The sequence below is a fragment of the Dermacentor albipictus genome, chromosome 1 (assembly GCF_038994185.2).
Source record: "Dermacentor albipictus isolate Rhodes 1998 colony chromosome 1, USDA_Dalb.pri_finalv2, whole genome shotgun sequence".
Lineage (NCBI taxonomy): Eukaryota > Metazoa > Arthropoda > Arachnida > Ixodida > Ixodidae > Dermacentor > Dermacentor albipictus.
Window position 1 is genome coordinate 322067789 of NC_091821.1, and position 23242 is coordinate 322091030.

The 23242-nt window shown below is 45.2% G+C and overlaps 1 protein-coding gene across 4 annotated transcripts in view; it reads right to left on the reverse strand.

Moving 5' to 3' along the window:
- LOC139054528 (RNA-binding protein 33-like) overlaps window positions 1-23242 on the reverse strand; it is a 134268-nt gene that overhangs the window by 76636 nt on the left and 34390 nt on the right. For 3 of the 4 annotated variants that reach the window (XM_070531628.1, XM_070531627.1, XM_070531625.1), the window contains 4 exons: window positions 16800-16872; window positions 12729-13102; window positions 8656-8904; window positions 1026-1154 (listed from right to left, as the gene is read on the reverse strand). In XM_070531628.1, coding sequence (XP_070387729.1) covers window positions 1026-1154; window positions 8656-8904; window positions 12729-13102; window positions 16800-16872 — 825 coding nt within the window. The remainder of the gene's footprint in view (window positions 1-1025; window positions 1155-8655; window positions 8905-12728; window positions 13103-16799; window positions 16873-23242) is intronic. The other variant, XM_070531626.1, reaches the window with a different exon arrangement.

Genomic DNA, 23242 nt, shown 5'->3' on the forward strand with positions numbered 1-23242 from the left:
CATGCAGAGAAAAGTTCAAAAGATTTTGCGCTTATTTCGGCATTTAAAAAATAAACCAATAGCTTTATTGCACATAATGGGCTTTTTTGAACATGCTGGTATGAAAATCTTGACAAACTTATGTGTAATTAATTAATTAATTTGGGGCATGACCATTAGAGGATGTCAAGTGTTCTAACTCAGGAACTATAGTAGATAGCTCAAAACTGATTTCAGTTGTGATATCAGCATACCAAATCATACCTACATGCCAAATTTCGTCAATTTTCTCCCATAAATAATAAAAAAAAATTTTTATTGCCACGTCCCCCCTTAAAGAGCTCGTACAGTCCTGAACACCTTTTTTCCAGTTCAGGGTTTTGTTCTAGCAGCTTCGAAAACCTCACAAGGTTACTGTTCTGTGGAATGAGAACGGTTTGAAGCATTCACCTATCACATAGCAACACCCACACTCTGATATGTACTTCAACATTGCATGCATAACGATGCATTTAGGAGAAATTATTCCTTAGCTGACTTCCATACAATCAGCGTCTGTGACAAGAGACTCAACCTTAAACAAAAGAAAAGAAGCCACCATTTCACAAGAGAGCCAGGAGAGGAGAGGCGTTCAATGTTTTCAGAATGTGCGTTGAAAAAAATGTCATGAGAGAGTAAAACTTCACTTTTTAGATCTCTGTCATTTGTTTGAGTGCTGAAAGCTAAATGTGAAACCTAAAAGTGGTTCGACCTCGTTTATGGCTGGTTAGGTGAAGCAGTGAATCCATAGCCACAGTAAGAGTGCCCAAAAGTGGAAAGCAAGTTTTTAGAACAGTTTCATTAGCATTACTAGTGCTATTCACATGGTGCGGGATTCATCGCACTGCTTCTGAACATCCAACATGCTTCCTTCTGGGCTATTAATACATTTATTGCGCTGATGCCTCCTAGTAAACACAACTGGCCTCTGTAGAATCAGTGACACAGAAATAAGTAAAATAAGTAATGGGGGCAACAAACTACGAGAGTAATGTCAGGGAGGTCACCTCTTCAATTGCAGGAGGCAGTGTGGCCTTCTCGGGTTCAGGTGGTGGCAGGTAATCCAAGATTGGCACTTCCTTGATGTTGGCATTGTTCACTGTGCGGGCAGGGGGACCCTGGTTTGGCTTTCGAGGCTGTAGCATAGCAAAATATGAAATAGTCAGCTTTTTATTAGCCTATGTCAAAAAAAAATTAAACTGAGTACCTTTACAGAGCAATAGATAACCTGTAACCTAATTGCACAGGGTCAGCTGCGCCCAAGCGACACACTCTGCTCAGACAGCCTCGAAACTGATCCAATCATGAATCCCCAAACGTGACGAGAACATTTCAGTGATAAATGGAACAATAATACCATATGCCATATGCAGCAACTATTAGCAATTTTCACCCTGAACTACCTATTTTCTAAACACATTTCCCAAAAAACCACAATATCTAAGATGCCCTAGGGCGAAAAGAATAAAGCTGTTAAAGAAGCGCTTGTTTGGTATCATACCGATAAGACAGTGTGATTAATAGCCTTTACAAACGAGGCAGGGTGAAAACCTCGCAGCTCAAAAGAATCAACAAGAGTTATGCATGAAGCAACTAGCAACAGTTAAACATGTGCGAAGCCACGCATAAAATTGATGTAAAAACATGAAGTGTGCGACGATTTACCGGGCAACATAAAACTAACAATTTCAGTTCTTGCAAACTTCTGTAGCTTTAACATACAACACAATGCACTCGTGCAGTCATGCTACCTAGCTAGCCCAATGCGGTAAAGAAGCGGAAAACAATATAAGTGGCAAAAGGCATTTCGAACTTTAGCGAAATGCCTTTAAACCGCATGCTGTACTGCAGACGAACTTCGTAGCTCACGCGTCTAACAACGATCGAGTGGAAAAAAAACACCAAAGCGACAAAGGAAAGGACGAGAAAGAGAAATTTCCCGCCGAAGCGACGATCCATTGCTACCGTTTCTCCCGCTGACGAGGCTTTGCGGGGAATGATTAGAACCGTATCGCCTGCACGTTTTCGCTGCTATTTGAGCCCCCCACCGTGCAACAATTCTTCTTGGACATTCCTTGAAGCTTTGGCCACCCCACACATGTGAAGGGTGTTGCCTATTTTGCTCTGAAATCCTGAATAAGACAGAGAAGCACTATCAACTACACAACAAACTACGGCGCGGAGCTGGGTCCTCCCGTGTGTTCTGCGCAAGGCCAGCACCGGTGGCACGTCCATCGGCGCGCACTACGCGCATGTCTAATAAATGAATCGATAAGCTATAAAATTGTAGGCGGGACAAAAATGATTTCACATGAAAAGCTTGTGAGGCAAAAATGGCATCAAAGTGTGTGTGCCGGGACACAGTAGGCAGGAAACACTGCTGTTCCAATTGTCGCGTTAAGGCTGTTTCACATGTTGTGACTGAAAAGGCGAAAATTGGGGTCACATACATCACAATGCGATCTTTAGAGGGCCTATTTCCCATGATAAAAATTTCAACAATGCGACTGGTGCGACGCCCAGGGTTGCTAACTGCCAGGTTTTGTAGCCCACGCCGCATAATTCTTTTAATGTAACGAAGAAAACATGTACAGTATAAGATTATTGACCTGCCTTTATTAGGAGCAAATAACACACTTCTTTCGTAATTCAAAAATGCTTTGAAGTTTAAATTTGTTTTGGAGTGTGCAATGGTAGTTTCTTAAGTTCAGTGCTATAAGGCACAGTGCACGTAAACAACAGCTGTTTGCAGCTGTTCAGCGGTGTCTCATGTTTCTTCTATGTCCATGTCGTTCTGCTGGCGCTACAACAACCTACAAGATGACCTACCTACAAGTTCATGTAGCTACCCTCACCTCATATGCAGCGAAGTCGTCGTGCCAGCCCAACGAGAACCTCGTGCTGCTCGTGCACAATGTCAGCTTTTGGAGAAATGTGTGTATATTGCTTGTGATGACACAGCAATTTCCGTTCCTAGCTACATTCTTGTACCAAATGCAACAAGCCTGAAACCAACCAACAACCAACCTGAAAGCCTATGTCTCCCCCTGAGCGAAGCCGCTAATGATATATGTGTGATTACTGAATGTGGAATGGAAATTGTGTTGTGAAATTCAATCTTAATGCTAGCCTGGTTCGTCCATCGTGGTGCATGTCCTGTGAATATATATAGAAGCCCTCTCTAAATGTTTCTAAAGGCACAGCAGCAATTTTTTTGAGCAGCTACCGTCATTTGTGTAGAAACCTGTACGTAGCATCATAACATTCCAAAAGACACGCCTGTCGTCCACTTAGTTTTCCTGCGTCTCACGCTGTTAGTAGCGTGGAACCCGACTATATCGAACCCGTTTGCATAGAATTATTCTATATATCTAACAATTTCTGGACACGGTATAGTTACAATGAGTATATATAGCAAAAATTACGCTTACATCGGACAAAAATAGCAGTGACTCCCGATATATCGAACGTCAAGCAGCAGAAAGGTGCCCCCAGAAGTTGTCTTTCACTTGCGGTGGCGGGCATTTCCAGAGCTGTTGACGAATCAACGGTGTACGAGTTTGGGAGTGCAGATGATGGTGTCGCGACCATGGGAGAGCCCGAAAACGAAAACTACACTGCCGACATTGTACCGAGCACAAGTGAAAGTGGGCACAATGAGGAAAGCAACAATGGTACGTTTCCCACATTCTCCGAAGTGATTGGTGCACTCGCACTAGTCCGATGTTTCCGCGCGAATGCGGAAGGTGGCGAAGTGCGTACGTCGCAGGCAGCGAAATTGCCCAAGCAGAAGAAAATGCAGGACTATTCTATGTGAAACTAAGCTAGTTTCATCAATAAAGTATAATGTATAATGTGAACCTCTAACAAGAAGATCATATCAATACATGCTATGAATAATGCAGGAATTTAGGTCAACAGTAGACGCATTAGCCGTAGGGTTTTTCACCATTCTGCTCAGCTCTGCACACTGCTCATAGTTAGCCTGTCTTGTGGAAATATTAATAATTATTATTATGTTATTAAGGGAGGAGGCTACCTTCGAACACCAACTTTTTTGTTTCTTGAGATAACTGAATGAAATTTTCAGGGTACACTCATGGCATAGACATATGAATAACTACAAAGTTTCATGGAGCTACGTACACTGGTACTCAAGTTACAGGAGTATATCAGAATGGTTCACATAGGTTCCTTATGACATGCCTGGAGAACTTGCAAAATGTGTTAGCACTGTCAAATTCAATATGAAGATTCCTGAATAGGTACCACAGGGCAAGACAGAGCCCTTTTTTTTAATTTCCTTGCTGAAAAGTTTTAGCACAACATTGAATTTAGTGTTACTAATTGGACTTGCATTAGCCTAATTTTGATTGCTTATAATAAATTCCAGACTCAATAACTTGAAAAAGTGGGCCTGTCTTGCCCTCATAAATTTATTCAGGCACACAATAAAAAAAACCTGGTGGGAATCTGATTAGCGGTTCCAGAGATACTGCTTGCATAAGCAGCCACACCAGGAAAAAAATTCATTTCGAGAAAACGGCCCTTGAAGTTTTGACACAACATTTTTGGGTCTAAAATGACCCTGCAGAATAGTTTGCGGTGTCTTTGCAGGCTTTCTTTCTCTGCCGCCTCTCAGTCTTCGCTTGACCTCGCTTGACCACACACATTTGCACAAGGCAAAATACCTCATCTACGGTAGTAGCAGTGGCAGGTGCGGGATCGGGCGACATCGCTTGAAATTTTCGTAGCGTCGCGGGCGTGGCACCAAGTTTGTTTTTCACAGCATTACGTTGTGCCTCCGCCGCCTCTATCTCCTCCAGCGTCAGAAAGTGCGTTTTCACGCGCACGGTCGACGATGCGTCTTTGCTCACGGCGACAGACGCGAGAGAGGGTGCCGCGATCGCCGAGGTTGATGCGGTCAGGACAGCAGGCACACTTGCAACGCCGTCTCCTTGCATTGCTGACTCGGAAGGTACGGCACTGGAAGTGGCAACGCAGACTTCTTCTAGCGGTGTAGCAGAGGCAGCACTGCAGGAAGCGTCTCCGCAATCGCCGGCAACGTGCTTTGACAACTTCGCCATGCGGACGGCATTCATAGAACGACGCCGCGCACCGAACGCATGTTGCGTTTTGAATTTCCGCTTAGGGACCATCGTGAACGGACGCGCGACGATCCGTAGGGTGCACAAAACCGTTCAAAACACGCCACAAGAATCCCTACGGTAGCGAAGACAGCGATCTCGAAAATGGTGAAGAGTAAAGCGAGCGCTCAAAGAACGCCATCAACGGAGCGAGCAGCGGCAGACGACGCGCCGGGGGAGAGACCACGTGTCAGCGTGCCCAGCAGCCAATAGCAGCCACGCTCTCCCCCGCGTTCTCCAGGAGCGCGCGCTTCGTCCAATCACAGCTCGAATTCGAGACGCGGGAACCTCAAACACTGCTTCGAGGCCTCCAATCTCGTGCAAGCCATGCTTCTACCATGCCGCGGCCGCCGCCGGCGAAGGCAACACGGGAAAGGGCAAGCATTCACAAGCAAAACAAGACCAAGATGGCGGCGCTCGGTTCAGCGGCATGGAAATGGCGCGCGCGCGATGTTTGGTTATTTTCGCCGTTCGCTCGCGGCTCGGGGGCTGCCGTGGCCTGTTGTATATCGAATTAGAAGCATTTCCACGGTGAATTAGGCGTTAATAATTACAGGAAAGGTAGTTTACAACACGTATAGCCGAAATATATACTTTTTGAAAAATCGGTTTTTTCGCGATTTTTCGACTTTTGAAACCCGCGTCCCCCCTTAAGGCTATTTATTAGATGTTATAGTTCCTTTGCTGTAATTTATAGCAATCATACAGATTTCTTAAGCTAGTCAGTTATTTAACTGGTATCAAAGATCAATTTTGTTAGGACATGCTAATGGGATTCATTTCAAACTAGGTTACTCAGCCAAAGAAAGTACAAAGGAAAGCATCAATGTTCACTCCTATCTGGTATTCCTAAACAGATTCTATTTGGAGAATTTTATGTTGCTTGAATTGCCTGTAATTCAATGCTCAAAGCTGGAAAAATTGATTCCGTTTCTTGCTGTCAAAAGGCTGCTTCAATGTCGACAGTAAGCTATAAATACTTATTTTCAAAGCATTAAGCAATGACTATATCTCTAAGCTTATCAGTGCGATCTTGTTTCATGAACACAAAGTTTCCCTTCTCCCTCTGATTAAACACCATGGAACTTCACTTTCATATGTTTCCATATCCAAACATTCTGGAGTTTGTCCTGAGCATTTGTTCGCGTCCTATAGTGTGCGTGTTTGTATCAAATTCTGGTGTTGTACTTGCAGTGATGCGCGCATTAAAAAATATATATATATGTTGCAACAAATTAATTCATTGAACTCTGTTCTGAAATCTACAATATATGGTGGCCATGCAGTAACGAAAACATTAATAAGCAAAAAAAAACTGCAGGTTCAGTGCACATGTTGGAATCTGTGCGAAGTGAAGTTTTTTGTAAAGCGGTCAGCTAAATGCTGTTAAAGCAAATGCAATATATACAATTTTCCTTGTTTTCAACAATCCAACATGTCATCTTTTGCAAGGTTTGTTTATGGACCGCATAGGTCACAACCTTAATGTCACGTAATGTTTATGCACTACACTGGGAATCATCGTCGCGGCCGCTGTTGCCGCCCTCCCAAAGTGCATCGTCCTTGATTGCGTCGAGCGTATTCCGTCGTCTTGAAGCTCTTGTCAACAATACTGGGAGAAACCTGGTCCCACGCTGCGAGTATTCACTCGCAGGCCGTCTCTAGTGGCGGTCTCTTTATTCTGCCAGTGGGATGGAGCCCATGCTCTCCCCTGGCCATCCATTCCACGTACACCTTGCAAAAGTAGTCCTTGAAGGGTTTATTTATGGAGACATCCAAATGCTTCAAAACAAATGTTAGTCCACCCGGGATAATAGCCAGGTTGGTCCTAATGTCCCACAACATCTCCTTCACGCTGTTCACGAGATGGCCTTAGAAACTATCGAGCACCAACAGCCATGGCAGTCGCTGTAATGCCCCTGGTCGCTTACCCCAGACAGTGTCGAGCCAGTCGTTCATCAGTTCTTCATTCATCCAGCTTTTTTCTTGGGTGCGGATGTGAATACAGCCTTTTTTCGGCCGTCAGCTGTCACGGCAAGCATAACCATGCATTGTTGCTTTTCACAGGTGGTTGCCTTTATAGGAATGGACAAGACTCTTTTCTCGCTCTTCCGAAATCAACCAACGATGCGCTGCAGCGCGGACACAGAAAACGAGGGGCAACAAGGGGAAAAGTTGGCACGACTGGCCCTCGCACGCCTCCGATGCAGAAAATAGAAACAACGATTTAAGGCTGTCGCCTTAAAAAAGAAATAAAAAAAAAGAACTACAGAGATGGACATGGGATGAACCATAGCTGGAACGGAAAAAACTGATGCCCAGGGCAATGGGTCTTGCAAGAAGTTGACGAGTGCAATTATTTACAACATTTGGAATTCCATTTTCAGTTCTGTTTACTGGACATTTTTTTACATTGTCTAAAGAAAAAAAAAACAATATTAAAGGCGGTTGTTCCATTCACGTGGAAATTCCTTTTATGTAGACTTCACAACTCTACCCTTCCTTTATGTTTGGTGGAGACTGGAAACATTGGCACATTCAACTACACATAAACGGCTGGATCTCTTCATCCTTCCCATTTTTCTTGTCCGCATGATGCACTGACTGCTTTGATTCTTTTTTTTTTTCACAATCAACTCCATGTTCCGTACTACCCCTGACTTCTGTAGCAGATTATTTGTCTTCTTACATTTCCTCTATGTTGGCATATACTTGACACATTCTGTGGCATGATTTCCCAGTGAATTGTGGCGATAGCATAACCAATAATCAGTATCCCTTTTGACAAATTCATAACCAGCACCTAATTGGCTGCTCGCAGAATACAGCAATGCTGCTCGAGGTGCTTTTAAAAGCATAAGCACTTTTCAAATAACAGCCCGCGCAAGAACACATAATCAGATGAACATCTTTGCAGATGTACGCCTACTCTAGCAGCTCGTACATCAAAGACAGTGAAGCTTTAAAGGCAATTCTCACAACCTTCAATAAAACTAAGGGCTTGGCTTGTCATTGAACTGTCCTGAAATGAATTTTATTTGCAACAATGCCATAGGAGACCAGGCCAAAAGCTTAATAAGCAGCTTGAAATCCACCTGAGATTTTTTTTTTTTTCAAATTCTTGACTATATATGACGCATTTTGTTTGCTATATGTGTTTTTTCAAACACTTCACTTTCTCAATATCTGGGCACAGTACTACTTGCTTTCCTTTATATCTGACTCGGGTTGCTGTACACTGTGTCGGCTGCACATTCTGATGGCCTGGTTATATGACTGCTTCAAGGCTACAATGCAGACTGCATTGATGACAGTTTTTAGTGATGGTTCACTACCGACACCGTTGTTGGCGTGCATGTTTTCACCAATGCCCTTTCTCTAGTTGAAATTCGATACTAACCATGCTGCCAAGCGCTGCTGGTACAGGACAACCGTTGTGGAACTCCCTTTAAGCTTTGCAGTAAAACTACATGTCATGCCTGACCCTTACCATGCGTGGAGCTTCTAGACGGGCTGCCTTGGGCGGCACAGCCGCAGGTGGGGTAGGGCAGGGCCTTTTGCCAAAGGGCTCACGTGGTGGTGGCTGCTGAAACCGAGGTGGCCCACCAAAGCCTGTGCTTGCCTGCACTGGACCTGCATAGCGCGGTTGGGCTACCCCTTGCATGGGAGGAAACGAACCTCCTGCAGCTGAGTTCTGCGGCGGTGGAGGCGGGTGGAACTGCCGCTGCTGTTGCTGTTCCTGCAAGAGAATGTCATCCATAATGTTATGTCCACTGAAATGTGCCACTAAAACAGGACAGTTTAAGAAGGCAACCAATGTTTTGGCTCCACTAATACAGTCGACTCTGGTTGCAACGGACCCTGATAATCTGACAAAAAACGTCCGTTTTATCCGAAGTCTGTAATATCCAAGACGCCTCACTTTCGAAACTTTCGGTGTGATGTCTAACAAATTTATTGCAAAGAGTGAGTGACGAATGTCCAAAGTAAAAAACAAACAAAAATGTTGCAATTTCACCCGAAAGGCAAAGCATTGATTGCGATAGCAAATTAAGCAAGATAAGCGTGGCAGCAGCAGCAAGCGAATTTACTTTCGTGCTGTCTCTCACTTCAACGCAAACTAAACGTCGAAAGCACAGCACATATGAAGCTACCGGCACCGGGCGTACTTTGTCCATGTCGCAGATCGCTTTGAAGATCAGGCCCGTGTGGGCGCACACTTTATCTACATCGCAGATCGCTTTCAAGATACGGCGCCTGCACAGCCGGCGGTGCGCCGGTGCGCGTCCACCCCGCTTTCCACCCTCCCTCACGTGCAATATACTGAGCCGCGATCATTGGCTGACCCTCGCAAGTCAGTTGCCAGATTGTGTCGACATGGCAAAAGTCCATTTTATATGCTCGATTTTGACAAGAATTGCCCCTAATTTCGCCTGCTGTAGCCGATAGTCCGTTGTAGCGCGGTCAGTTGAAAGCAAACTTCATTGCATTAATAAAATAGGCAGAACGAGCTAAGGCTGAAAAATGGTCTGTTATATCTGAAAGTCTGTTGTATGCGGGTCCATTGTAATGAGTGTAGACTGTACTGGGTTTCACAGCAATCTGTTAAAGGCCAACTTCACTGAAATTTTTTTCACTTTGGCTAGATTGATTGTGAGTAGTATAGACTACTGAAGCAAGCTTGGCAAAACTGCAGGGCTGGTAATTAATCACTAATTATCTAACTTGCTTACTGGGCATTTATAAACAACACCTAACAGATAATGTGCCTATTCAGTAGGTGATTACAATCTTTCGCTAGACAAGGGACTCCTCAATGCATATTTCTCATGACCCAAATGAGTACATATTCATGTTCTAAAGTGCCACAGCTCGTTACATAGCATTGTCAATACCCTGTGAGTGGCAGAAGTTCTTTTCATTCTGTTTTCAAAGCAAGGCGTGTTCAGACAGGACAGACTGGCGGAGGGGAGTCCTGACTATTTTTAGTTCACAGAGAGATTTTTATGAGGCAGGGAAATATGTCTTGATAAAAGGAATCAACCTTTGTTCTGCAGAACTTAGCATAAATTTCGTGAAAAAAATTCTTATTTCACTAAAAGTGAAAGAGAGCGTTTTAATGACTTGCAGATTTTACAAATTCAAAGGCCTGTCACTATAAAATTGATATATTGGAACCTCGCCAAAATTTTTTTGCTAGATGGGTAAAAAGCGGCAAAAAAGACACAATCTGTAATTCTTTATTACAACAAAAGAAATGAGTTCAGAATTCAATGTGAGGGTGATATTTATTTTGTTATTAGAACGAGACACATCGTTGGGATGACTATACATGAGTCTTCAGATAGGCTAAATTTTCTCACTTAAAACAATATAATGCAACATGTTTTTACAACACTGGATTTACCAGTCCTTGGTTGGTATTCTATAATATTGTCATAAAATATGGTGATTATTTCTTTAGAACCTTTCTAAATTGCTCATTTCTGTTATTTTGACATTTTTGGGATTTTATGATGAAATAAATATCTGGTGTAGTTGCGTACTTTTTCTTTTTATTTTGTGAGAAACCTTTTGAAGTTTGTCAGACATTTTTCAGCTTTATCACCTTAGCTACAATGGCCCTTTAAACACACACAAACACAAACTAAGGTTTGGCACTTTTTCAAAAACATACTCTGGGTGACATCAACATACAGTGGAATCTCGATGATACGAATCTCACGGGGTCACGAAAAATATTCGTATTAGCCGAAATTCGTATCATCGAAACAATTAAAACTAGCTAAATCAAGAGTCAGAGGTGAACTCACTCAGACACAAGTACGTAAAAAGGATTTATTTCTTGTAGAAAATTCTCTAATGTCCTCTGCCTCTTTTTCTTTGTCAGGTCAATTAGCAGACTGTTCAAATCCATAAAAACGCGTGCACGTGTCGTTGCTGATTTCGTTCGCGCACGCCTCGGAACATAGCGCGCATGCAGCGTTTCAGCCGCCGGTGGTGGGTCCTTCGCCGTCGCCCACGTCTAACACAAAGAACGCGGCCCGAAGCACAGCAGCCGCTCCGTCCAATGGCACGCGGAAAATGAAGAAAAGCACAAAAGCAACACAAGTGCCACCGCTTCAAACTTTTCGCGCCCAGTCGCGGCCTCCGCGCTGTCTGGCGCCGCGTCCGCGCCTCCGCACCAAAAGAGAGAGGGAGAAATCGCGTAACTGCGCGCTGTTCTCTTTCACTGCCATCGGTGGGACTCATGCTCGCGGTCGCGTCCATCCGTGCGCTGGAATCGTGCCAACAGGTGCCAACTGTGGTCTCTCCTCCGCGCAGCGGCGCAACCTCCTCCTCTCCTTAGCAACCGGCGCGGCGGTCAGGGGCGCAGCTGCGCATAGCAACCGTGACGTCACACAGTAGCGGTAGAACGGGCGCGCGCGCGTCGGCGGTGGCACCGCCGCTCCTTCGCCAGCCGTTTCGTTGCAGTCGAGTGAGAGGCCAGTGTTGCGCGCCATGCAGTTCGGGGAGGCACCAGCGGACGCTGGATTTCCCCAACACCAAACGCCAGAAGAACAAGGAGCGAATGCGCATGCCACGAATGAACATGTCACCAGATGCGAAAGCAAGGGAGGCAGAAAAGAAACGCCAACAGCGACTGACTGATTAGATCGCCGGGTACCAAAGGCAGGGAAGCAGAACGAAAGCGGCAGCAGCGACAGGCGATATCGCCGAACACCAAAGCGAATGAATTGGAGCGCAGACGGCAGCAGCGTCTGGCTTTCGCCAAGCACACTTTCAAATTTCCAATGTCTTCGGTAATTTTCGTATCAACCGACGCGGGTCGAAAATTGATTCGTAACAACCATTCTCTAACACTTGCAAAGTAATGGGGCTCGGCCGGGACCACAGAAAAATTCGTATCATCCAGAAATTCGTATCAGCCGTGATCGTATCATCGAGATTCTACTGTAATTTCCCGTGGGCCAATGTTACTATGTATTGGTGTAGATTTACAAAAAAATTTGGTGAGGTACAGTTCATTAATTTTACAGAGATGGGTTTTCCATTTTGTAAAATCTGCAAATTGTTAAAACACTTTTTGCCACCCTTTAGTGAAACAAGAATTTTTTTCACGAAATTCAGGCTAGGTTCTGCAAAACGAAGGTTGATTTCTTTCTAGAGAGATTTTCCACCTCAAAAATTTCGCTGTAAACTGAAAATACTCTGGACTCCCATTAGTCTTATCCTTATCTGAACAAACCCAGTGGCAAAAGTAGTTGGAGAAAAAAGAAAGAAAGAAGGTCGAATCTGCAGACAATTTTACTAGAAGCAATGACATGCTACCATGCTAGGCTACTAGTAGTCTGAAAGTAGCATGACCACATTACCAACAGTGCTCAGGGCAAGTCTGCAACTGCAAAACTGTCCCGGAGACATGGTCACAGCACCACTTGTGCTGTGGCTATAAAAGAGACACTGCTTGACAGCCTAGTGCATTGAGGTGGCAGTGGTAAATCAAACTGAACCCGAAATAGCCCATAATGTGTGCTTACTACAAGCACAAAAAGCTCGTACCAAAATGTTTGGTCCCTGTGGATGGTGTGCCATATGGGGTGGACCTCCAGCCACCCTTGACAAGGATGCGCCTTGGTATGCAGGACCAGTCTGGAATTGATGGCCTCCGCTGCCAAGTGGAGAACTTGGCTGCTGCTGCGGCTGTTGATGGTGCTGTAGCTGTTGATTGTGTTGCGGCTGTTGACTGTGTTGCTGTTGTTGATGGTGCTGCTGCTGCTGCTGCTGCTGTTGGTGCTGGTGATGCATCGGGGCTCCAGGGGGAAACATGTTTCCATACTGGCTATGGGGGTGTGGCTGCTGTTGCTGATGATGCTGCTGCTGCTGTTGTTGGTGCTGAGGCTGATGTGGTTGCTGTTGCGGTCGCATAGGTAATCCTGAAAGTATAAAGACGTGCCAGAGGTTATACTTACATCTGATCACTCTTTTATATATTTTTGATAAATGTTTATTTTGATACACCCTCTGCTCCTGATTCTATTTGCGATTACCTTAGTAAATAGTTTGTAGGCAACTGACAGTAAGCTGATCGGTCTATAATTTTTCAAGTCTTTGGCGTCCCCTTTCTTATGGATTAGGATTATGTTAGCGTTCTTCCAAGATTCCGGTACGCTCGAGGTCATGAGGCATTGCGTATACAGGGTGGCCAGTTTCTCTAGAACAATCTGCTCACCATCCTTCAACAAATCTGCTGTTACCTGATCCTCCCCAGCTGCCTTCCCCCTTTGCATATCTCCCAAGGCTTTCTTTACTTCTGGCGTTACCTGTAGGATTTTGAATTCCTCTAGGCTATTTTCTCTTCCATTATCGTCGTGGGTGCCACTGGTACTGTATAAATCTCTATAGAACTCCTCAGACACTTGAACTATATCATCCATATTAGTAATGATATGGATGAGATAGTTCTAAGCTAAGCACCTAGTGAGTGAGTCAATGCAAGTAAGTGGAATGAAGAGGGCAAAACTGGAAAGAAAAGGCAGGGAGATTTACCAAGGTATCACAATTTCATTACCATACAATGGAATGAATAGAAGGTACATAAATGTGAAGTAACGATGGCAAAACATACATGCATGCACACACGCATGCACAAGTGTTTGTGGCTCTACGCACAAATGACAGTGGAGGCCAGGGTACTACAGTATAGCCTCGTTACAACGCATCTGCTTACCACACACATTCGGACACCACATACTAATTTGTGGCATTATGCTGATCCCCCGGTGGCTGTTGAGCCATTCACTAGATTTGATGGTCTTCTGTTAATAGCCATTTCAGGTTTCTTATGCTGTGTTCGCTGTTAAGAATGGCGAGCCGCTAAGCAAGATTGCCACCTTGCCACCCGATTACGACAAGGGGTGCAAGACGCGCATTCCGCTCCCTCTCCGTCACTGCAGCTAGGAGGCGTTCGAAGAAGCGGCCTTTGTGCTGAAAACCCGCTTCCTTCCTCCAGCCCCATCGACATTGTGACGGGACGAGTTCGGTGTGTGGACAATGATTCCAGAGTTCCCCAACGCGGAGCTGATTTGACATGCCTGGACAAGCTGCCGCGGGAACGACGTATTTTTGCGCTTCTCACGTTTCGGCAGACGCAAAACAACGAGCGACCCTCGATCGGCGTCCATACTTTCCGGAACGGCACCCCCTTCAACGCCGTCGCTTGGGCTTCGGAATGTGTGTGCCTTTGTGTCTGTAAACTGATCAGCAGAGCAGCGGCGAGGTGGTGATGAGTAAACGAACAGTCGCCGCGTCGTAGGACCGGCGGATCGAGTGTATAAAAACTGTGGTTGTGCGAATGCTGAGGACACTTCTCTTGAGCAGTCATGTTAGACTGAGTCACTTCTCTCATGCAGTCATGTTGGACTGATACTCTTTTTCTCAAGCAGTCATGTTAGACTGATTTAATTTCTGTAAATAAACCCTTTTCCTCGTTCTCGATGAGAAGCAGTTCTTCACTTCATCAACGATCTCAGCGTAAATAAGTTGGACGACGGCATGGGCCAGCCACCTTCGAATTCATGCCGTACTCCAATCTTGGCAAAGGACCACGGACGATGGGATTGAGCCCCCAATCCTGACATCGCAGAGTGCAGCGGCCAATGAGTCAGCGCAGCCGAATTGTTCCAGTAGAGAGTGGTTGTTCCACCGCCATTCCTACAGCAGAAATTCAGGCTTTTTGCAGCTGCGCACTTACGAGTGAATTCAACTGCTTTTGCACCAAATTTATTGTGCCATTATTGGGAAACTTGCACAATTCTTGGGAACAAATTTCACCATCATGTCTTCAAGTCCAGTATGAACAGTGTAGCAGTCACAGAATGAAGCTTTCAGTGAAAGTCGTCAGTTGCACCATTTCACTTTCCGTTCGCTGAAACCAAACGCTGCAGTGCCGCCATGCTCCCGTTCTTTTGTGCATATTCTATCACTTTTTTTACGAATTCAGCACTGAAGTCTAGCCAACGCCTGTTACAGTGAAATCTCGATATAACAAACCTCAGGGAACGACAGTAAATTGTTCGTTACTCTGAGAAATAACTTTAGTGAAAACGGCAAAATTAACCATTTCACCCATCAACCCACGAGTTCATAGGTTGTCAACATATGAGCTATCCACGATAACGGCGCTGCTGGCTCTGCCCGTGCTGTTGCTATTTTCCGTAGATTTCGCCGCCACGCCCCAGTGAAGCACCATATAGTAAGCGTGACACACGCCAAACAGATGCTGATGCAGAGAAAACTACTGACAACAAGGTCGCTCCATATCGCTTCTAAAGCACACTGTTTCTAGCTCAAGGCAACACCTGAACTACAGTAATCCCTTGTTATAAAGAAATTGCTTCATTCGAAATTTCTTATAGTTCCAAACCAAACATACACATTTTAAGCCGCATTATTCGAAGTGCATGAAGAACTTGACCCACTTAGGAGAGAAGTGGCAAACGGAGGCATCAACGCCGTCGAGTAGCGGCGACCCTTTCGCTCACGCAGTGTCAAATTAATACCGTCGACGACTTTGTCTTGCGCTGGCACCAAACAGGCCCCAAAAGTACCAAATCAGTGCTGAGTGCTCCCAGCTGTATACTGTGGAGCCATCAGAAGCTGTCAAACTCCATGGTGCAGCGAGCCTGGACCATTAATCTCAGTTGCAATTACATTGCTGGTGTTCCCCATGATAGAATCCACAGGAAAATAAAGTTTTCCCGACGCTTTGCGATGCCAGAAAACCGTGGTTTCTTGAATGCCGAAAAGTGGCCAAGAGAATGGGAGAAGACTTGCGCCTAAGGATTTCATAGGGTGCGCTCGGTGAGCAATGTGCGCTCGGTGAGCAAGGGCTCTTGTGTCCAAAATTTCAGATACCTTTTCAAAGACGTTCTATGGAGTACACGTGATGGTGTCGCGAAGCCGTCCGAATTATTGGGCATCTGGAAAGTCGGCAGTTGACTGTACACCTGGCAACTCCTCCAGCCCACAACACGGCATTAAAGACAATTCCCGCGACTTTCGTTCCCTTTCAATAATATTACAGCTAATTTTCCCTAATAGAAGCACCATTTCCCAGAGTTTTCCCTAAGTATTTCCAGACTACTCAAAATCCGTGAGAATTCCGGTTTTTCCAGTTGGTAGAGACCCTGTACAAGCAGTCAGCAGGGGATTTCTGAAAAGTTTATTAATGTGGTGTTCGTAGGAATGAGGTTTCACTGTAATTTTGTGCATTAAGGCAGTAATAATGAACATTTGCACAAATTTTCAGAAGTTTGTGCATGGTCCTTGGTGACACTTTCTCTTAATTTTCCTTGTACCATAGTGGCCAGATGACAATCTAAATTGCGCCAAAGATCGACGTATAAGACACTCAGGCACTCTACCACAAATTTTTCAGTCAAAAAAGATCTCTACCTGTATTCCAGTTTCAATGATACTCAATGTCAAGTTAGGGGTGCGATCCTTATGCGAGGAAAAAACTGACCAATTTCTATCGCCCGAATAGGGAGTCGTATCTATTGCGCAAGTAAATACCATATTCTTTAAAAACAAGAGAGCTTTTCTTTTAGCATGTCACAGTGCAGTACTCACTGTTTTGTTGCACAGTATCTGGAGGAGCCCTGCCTGCAGGTGGGGTCCGCCAGAGGTCCAAGGGCTGTGACTGCTGCAACAAAAGACATAAAACCAAGTCAGCATTCAAGGAGAAGAAATGGAACACATGAAATACAAGTGCCATAACAATATTTGTTAATTTTCAGAAAGGGCCAGAAAGTGTTAATCAGCAGAATGGACTCCGGTCACTCTGCCCTTTACTTCATTCGGTTAGCAGCTACCATTTTCCAGCGGTAAGCGTTTGTGAATTTTGCTTCCTTCTATTTAGATCAGCAAACGAAACCTTGGTTGAGAAGGAGGTGCCAGTTAGAGTAGCTGAACAGGCAATGACGAAACGCTTCGTCTGACTTCTCAGGCAGTCCATCACAAGAGAATGAGGAGGAGAGTTGCTCATAAATCCACTGCAGAAAACACAGGATGGATGATGTAATCCCTGAATGCATCTCCAGCCCAATGCAGTAGCTAGTAGTTGTTTCAAAAGTGTCGGTTTGCACTGTTGCTAAAACGCAAAGCGGCGAAAGTGCAAAGTTGCAAAAGTGGCCACTGACGAAAATGTCCCTAGGCAGAAATAAGTGGTACTGGAACGTATCAATACTACTGAAGCGAAACTGAAGAAGCTGAATGCAGATCCACTATATAAATGTTGATTGTTTGATAAGTAGGGTTTAGAGTTGCAAAGGCTAGGTCTGGCCAAACAGTCCCAAACAAGTGGTCATGAGTTGTGAATGCAGCTATGAATTGGTAACAGTACATGTAACATGGCTGTACAGAGACCTAAAAACATTCACTGTAAAGTACATAAAATATTTATGTATTAAAATTGTGAAAATGAATTGTGAGGTGTGCTATGAACATAAAAAATATGCTTCAAATTGAAGCTATACTAAAATGTATACGTGCTGGTAGCACTGTGTCACCAGGACCCCTAAAGATAAGGGTCTGGTGGCATCTGCTATACACAATGCCATTATTGCAGCAACAGCCTGTAATAAGAGAATGGCACGATAAAGTTTGACATTTACAGTGATGTAGAAGTATACAGCATTCTAAAAAGGAATGATTTTACACACATTCTAACCTGTTCACCATAAGCAGCATTAAATTGAAATTGTTTTAATGTGTTGGCATTATTAGGGTACTTCACGCACTTACTGGGGTCTGTCTGTGTATTTGAGCAGGATGCGTTGTTGGGCAAGTTGGTTCATTGTAATTGGGAACATTGGTTGCGCTTACTAGACAATCACATGAAAGAAGACAGGACAGGCGCAAACTAACAACTGAGGTTTATTCGAGAAAAAAACACTTATATATCACACAATGCCAGCGCAGGCGCTTCAGGGTATCAGCAGCATAATCAGAAAAAACCAATGGCGTGGCTTACCTAAACATACTAAGAAACGTGCCTCCCTATTGTAGAGCATGACCGATGTGCCACTGATGTCTGTGTATGTTTGTCGGTATGTTTGTACCTAATCGTTTTCCTGCCAACTAGGGGCACTGAGAAGTCTGTGGCTGAGTGGGTAGTGCATTAAATGAAATTCTGAGGTTTTACATGCCAAAACCAGGCATGGCATAGTGGGGGAGACTCTGGGTTAATTTTTACCCCCTACGTTTGAGCAACTAGGGCCGTGTGTGTGCACCCAATGCACAATACATAGCCATTTTTGCATTTTGCCCCACGTAAATGTGGCTGATGTTGCCAGGATTTGATATCGCGCACTCAGGATTAGTAGCACAACGTCACAGCCACCACACCACTATGGCAGGTGTGGGTAGTGTATCAGGCGGCTATGCTGAGGGAACATGGTTTGAAAGCGATCATCCGACTAACTTGGGTCACTGTCACTAAGGATGTGGTGATGTGTACATACGTGCCGCTCTTCAACCAACCTCTTTCACACTGATGTGGGTCACTGGAGATGCGGGACAGGGTTGGTACTATTGTGTGAAGAAATTCCTTGACCCCGACTTCGACCACTGGGCAATTTCGAGTATTTTGAGCATTACAGTATTTTTCGAGTATTTACTCAAACCTAACACACACTTTATTCCCGTTAAAACGTCTCCGAAAATTGCATGCACGTTAGAATCGTGTTTGACTTTCAATCTGCATTACCACATCGCCATCGGCATTTAAAAATAGCTGCCTCATACACACTTCAGGCCTAGCTGCCGTAGCTTCCTACATTATGCTGTACAGTCGAACCCGACTATATGGAACCCGTTTACATAGAATTATTCTGTATATTGATCAAATTCTGAACACGGTATAGTTACAATGAGTATATATAGCAAAAATTATGCTTACATCGAACAAAAATAGCAGCGACTCCCGATGTATCGAACGATAAGCGGCGCAAAAGTGCCCCCAGAGGTTGGCTTTCCCTCGCAGCAGCAGAAAAACTCGGCGACGAGGTTCCATCCAACTGCTCTCCCTACCATGACTGTGCTGCGTCGGGCAAGCCGTTGACACCTCCCTGCAAGAAATGATCCTGGCCCGCCCGCAGCGCTTGCTCAGACAGCCAATCAGAGGCTCTTCTGCCCTCATCCTGCTAGATGGCGCAAGTGCAGGTTGTCTCGCTGCTTTCTGGTTCATTGTCTTTAGGTCTTGTGGGTCTTGCTGCAGTGTTGCCGTGATGAAGCGGCAGAATTTATGGTAAATCATAAATCGGGTCGAACGCAGTAAGAAGTCGGATGACCCCGCAGCGTGCAAGATTCTGAGGAGCACACTCAGCACGATCTTGAATAATGGGGAGTTAGGGCTAAAGCGGACAAACTCTCGACCCAGTGCCCGTGGCACCTGACACATACGCAGAGCCGTGTACAAGTGGTTCATCCAAAATTGCTTCAGACGTGCTGGCTTCCGCATGCTCGGTGGTCACTGTAAATTCTGATGGGTGCGACGAAGCTGTTGCCGGTGTTGCCAAAGTTTGGGGAGAGCAGTCAGAATTTCTGGAAACTGTTGACGATCAACAGTCGACGAGTTTGTGAGTGCAGACGATGGTGTCGCAACCACGGGACAGCCCGAAAATGAAGACTACATTGCCGACATCGTACCGAGTACAAGTGTAAGTGGACACAATGGGGAAAGCAATGATGGTCCTTTGCCCACATCCTCAGAGGTGATTAGTGCACTCGCATTAGTCCGGTGCTACGGCGCGAATGTGGAAGGTTGCGGCCTCAGCTGCTCCGACTCTTTGGACAATGTGGAGAAGTGCGTGCATCGCAGGCAGCGAAATTGCCCAAGCAGAAGAAAATACAGGACTATTTCATGAAAAACTAAGCTAGTTGTATCAATAAAGTGGTTTTATGAATGGTGCATGCTTTTATGATGTCCAATTCTTTAGTATGCTTATATCGAATTATGCCCTATATCAAACTGATAGGCGTTTTTTTGCAAGTTCGATATAGCCGAGTTTGACTGTAGTATGTGTGTGTGTACACGCTTCAGGCCTGGTTGCCGTAGCTTCTTCCATGTGCTACAGTATGTGTGTTTATGTTAGTCCACCATCAATCTTCCCATTACCTGCATTTGCTCTATCAGCATGGAAGTGCCTACTACGAAGACACGCAGAGTTCACCATGATGGCGAAATTAAAAAGAAGGTGATCATGCATGCGAAGACAAATGGAAATTGGGCTGCAACACAAGCAGTCGGAGTAGCCGAAACTTGTGTGTGGGACTGGCACAAAGAGAAGGAGAGGCATTCTACTTTGGAGGCTGTTGTATACAGCGCGGCCGCACGGGCCCTACCTTGAAGGCGACCTGTGATGGGGTCAGAGTCTACGTGTCTAGCCACACTGCGCTGTTTGTGCTGAAACGAGATGCAGCATGAAGGCCAATTTGCTCACTCCTGCTACCACACTTCTTCAATCCAGCATTTTGATAGAGTTTCCACGGTTATAGATTGAGACGCGTTCATGTTTGGTTGTGTGCGCTTTGCACCATGCTTGTTAATTTAGTTAGAAAGCAAATGTTTACAAGTTTATATGGCCGATAAAACTACTATCCTCACTTCGTATAGTTGTCTACTAATTTGCTATCGCAATTGATGCTTTGCCTTTTGGGTGAAACTGCATAATTTGTTATTCATCGCAACTTTAGTGCATTGGGAGTAAATCTTTGTCTTACCAAATGAAAGGAAGTTGTATGTCTGTATGAAAACATAAGGTGTGTGGTATTGTAAAGGATTTCTCATCTTTTTTAGGTCATTGCAATCGTGTGCATGTTACAATCGAGGGTGTTTTTGTTTTCTTGCTTTTTTTCTTTTTTTAATTTGCCACTCAAAATGGGTGCGTATTACTATCAAGGGCACATTAGAATAGAGTAAATATGGTATTTGCCAGACTACAATGAACCTTTTTGATGCCAACTGGGGTAACTAGTGCGCACTGGGAACGTGCTGCTCTACAATGATGAAAAAGAGCCGCTAAATTTCTTAGATGCTGAGAGGAATCGAACTTGTGTCACAAGAGTTCCTCGAGGACAGCAACCCGACGCATTAGCAGACTGCCACAAATGCACTGGGTATGTGCCACTTTTCAATGAATGCCTTTCACATCGTTTTAGCAAGCTGAGCCATGAATGCACTACACCTGGCAACAACTTTCTGTGGCACCACGGCTAAAGCTTACACTGCCAGAACGCACTTTTGATGCTACGACCCTGATGCTATGCAATTGTAATCATCTGTAGACAACGCAGCATAAAACAAAACATACCATCTATTTTTTTTCTTTTCTCAGTGAAGATAATTTTTTTTAATAAATAAGAAACTTGCTGCATAAAGGATTTTGACATCTTCTTGTTTCTTGTGTTTTTCGCTTTGCGGTGTTCCCATCTTGTTTTCCTGGTCACTTAAACAAAGATGGTAATGCTCAGCTGCAGTAAGCATGAGCAATTGCTCGTAAGCTCTGAATTCATCCATCAGAGTAAGTCACGACAGCGATGCGTTGTGGAATGTTTCATTGGCTGCATATGATAACAGGGGAAGGCGTTGAGTAGCGTGCAATTGATACCACAAGTGCATGATACCACAATGGTTCGCATTCCAGCGCAGTCATGATCTACTACAGGGTCCACAGCATTCATTCGAGTGAGTGAAAACAGCGTGGCAGGAATGCTGCTGCTTGTAGATGCCGACAGTCTCATGCCCGCCACACTGTCCGCTGTATTCTGAAATGCATCTTAACTTGAAGCCTACGCTTGACTTGTGTGGGGATGCGTGACTCTCACGTGTCCCCTGATATGTTGTTTTCTCGCGTAGCTCCCATTTGCTGTAATCCGGCTTTGCTGCGTGGCTTTACTGTGGCAGTCGGTATGCTTGCAGGGTAGTACGAAAGATGGCGTGAGTGTTGCTCTGTTAATGCCACCTAACTGTGGGGTTACTTGGGCGCAAAAAGAAGAAGGCTCTTCCTCTTTGGCTCGGGATTGGCAAGCGGTGCGGACATTCTGCACGTGCGCTGATCCATGCTTCTCCGGGACCGTCTTGCGAGGCCTACCCAGGAATGGACGAACACGATCGTTCGAACGCACCACCGTTCGCGTGATCGTAAGCGCAAACGACCAGGCGTTAGTGTCCAGCATGGGGCGAACCTATTTGCTCATAATCCGGTCGCGGTGAGTCGAACTTCAGTGATTTGTCTCGCACCCATCGGCATGTTTTGTGGATAGCAATTCGGCTAGGAGGCACTAGTCTAGGAAAGGTGCAACAAATGCCCTTGTGATTGTTTGCACTACTGTGTTGTCATTCCTTTGTCCCAAGAGCACGGGTGAGAATCCCACATCTGGTTGCCCAACGCGGACCTCTTGGGGCATTGGACGATAGTTTTAAGTTTTGCTTCGTTCAAGACTTTTGTTTGAACCTAAGCATAGGGCTAGCGTGGATTTTTATCGCTAACGTTTCCAGAGTCCTGGCCTGGAATCGTGCAGTCAAATCTGCGGAGCTGCTACTGTGACCAGCGGATGGTAGCGGTGTACCCAAGGACAATGCTGGCTCGCATGTTATGGACAGCGTGTGGACATTTCCTCAGAGCGTCCACGGTTGCATGTACTACCTTGTTCACGAAGCACGCGTTGATGTTAGACCGTGTGACATGTTTCGCCGGAATATTCAGTGGTTTAAGGTTGGGGGGATGTGGGGATGTGCGACTCTCACTCGTCCCCTGATATGTTGTTTTCTTGCACAGCTTCCGTTTCCTGTAATCCGGGTTTGCTGCATGGCTTTACTGTGGCGGTCGGTATGCTTGCAGGGTAGTATGAGAGATGGCTTGAGTGCCGCTCTGCTAAAGCCACCTAACGGCAGCATTACTTGGGCGCAAAAAGAAAAAGGCTCCTCCTCTTTGGCTTGGGGTCGGCATGAGGCGTGGATGTTCTGCGCGTGCGCCGATCCATGCTTCTGCGAGACCCGTTTCGCGAAGCCT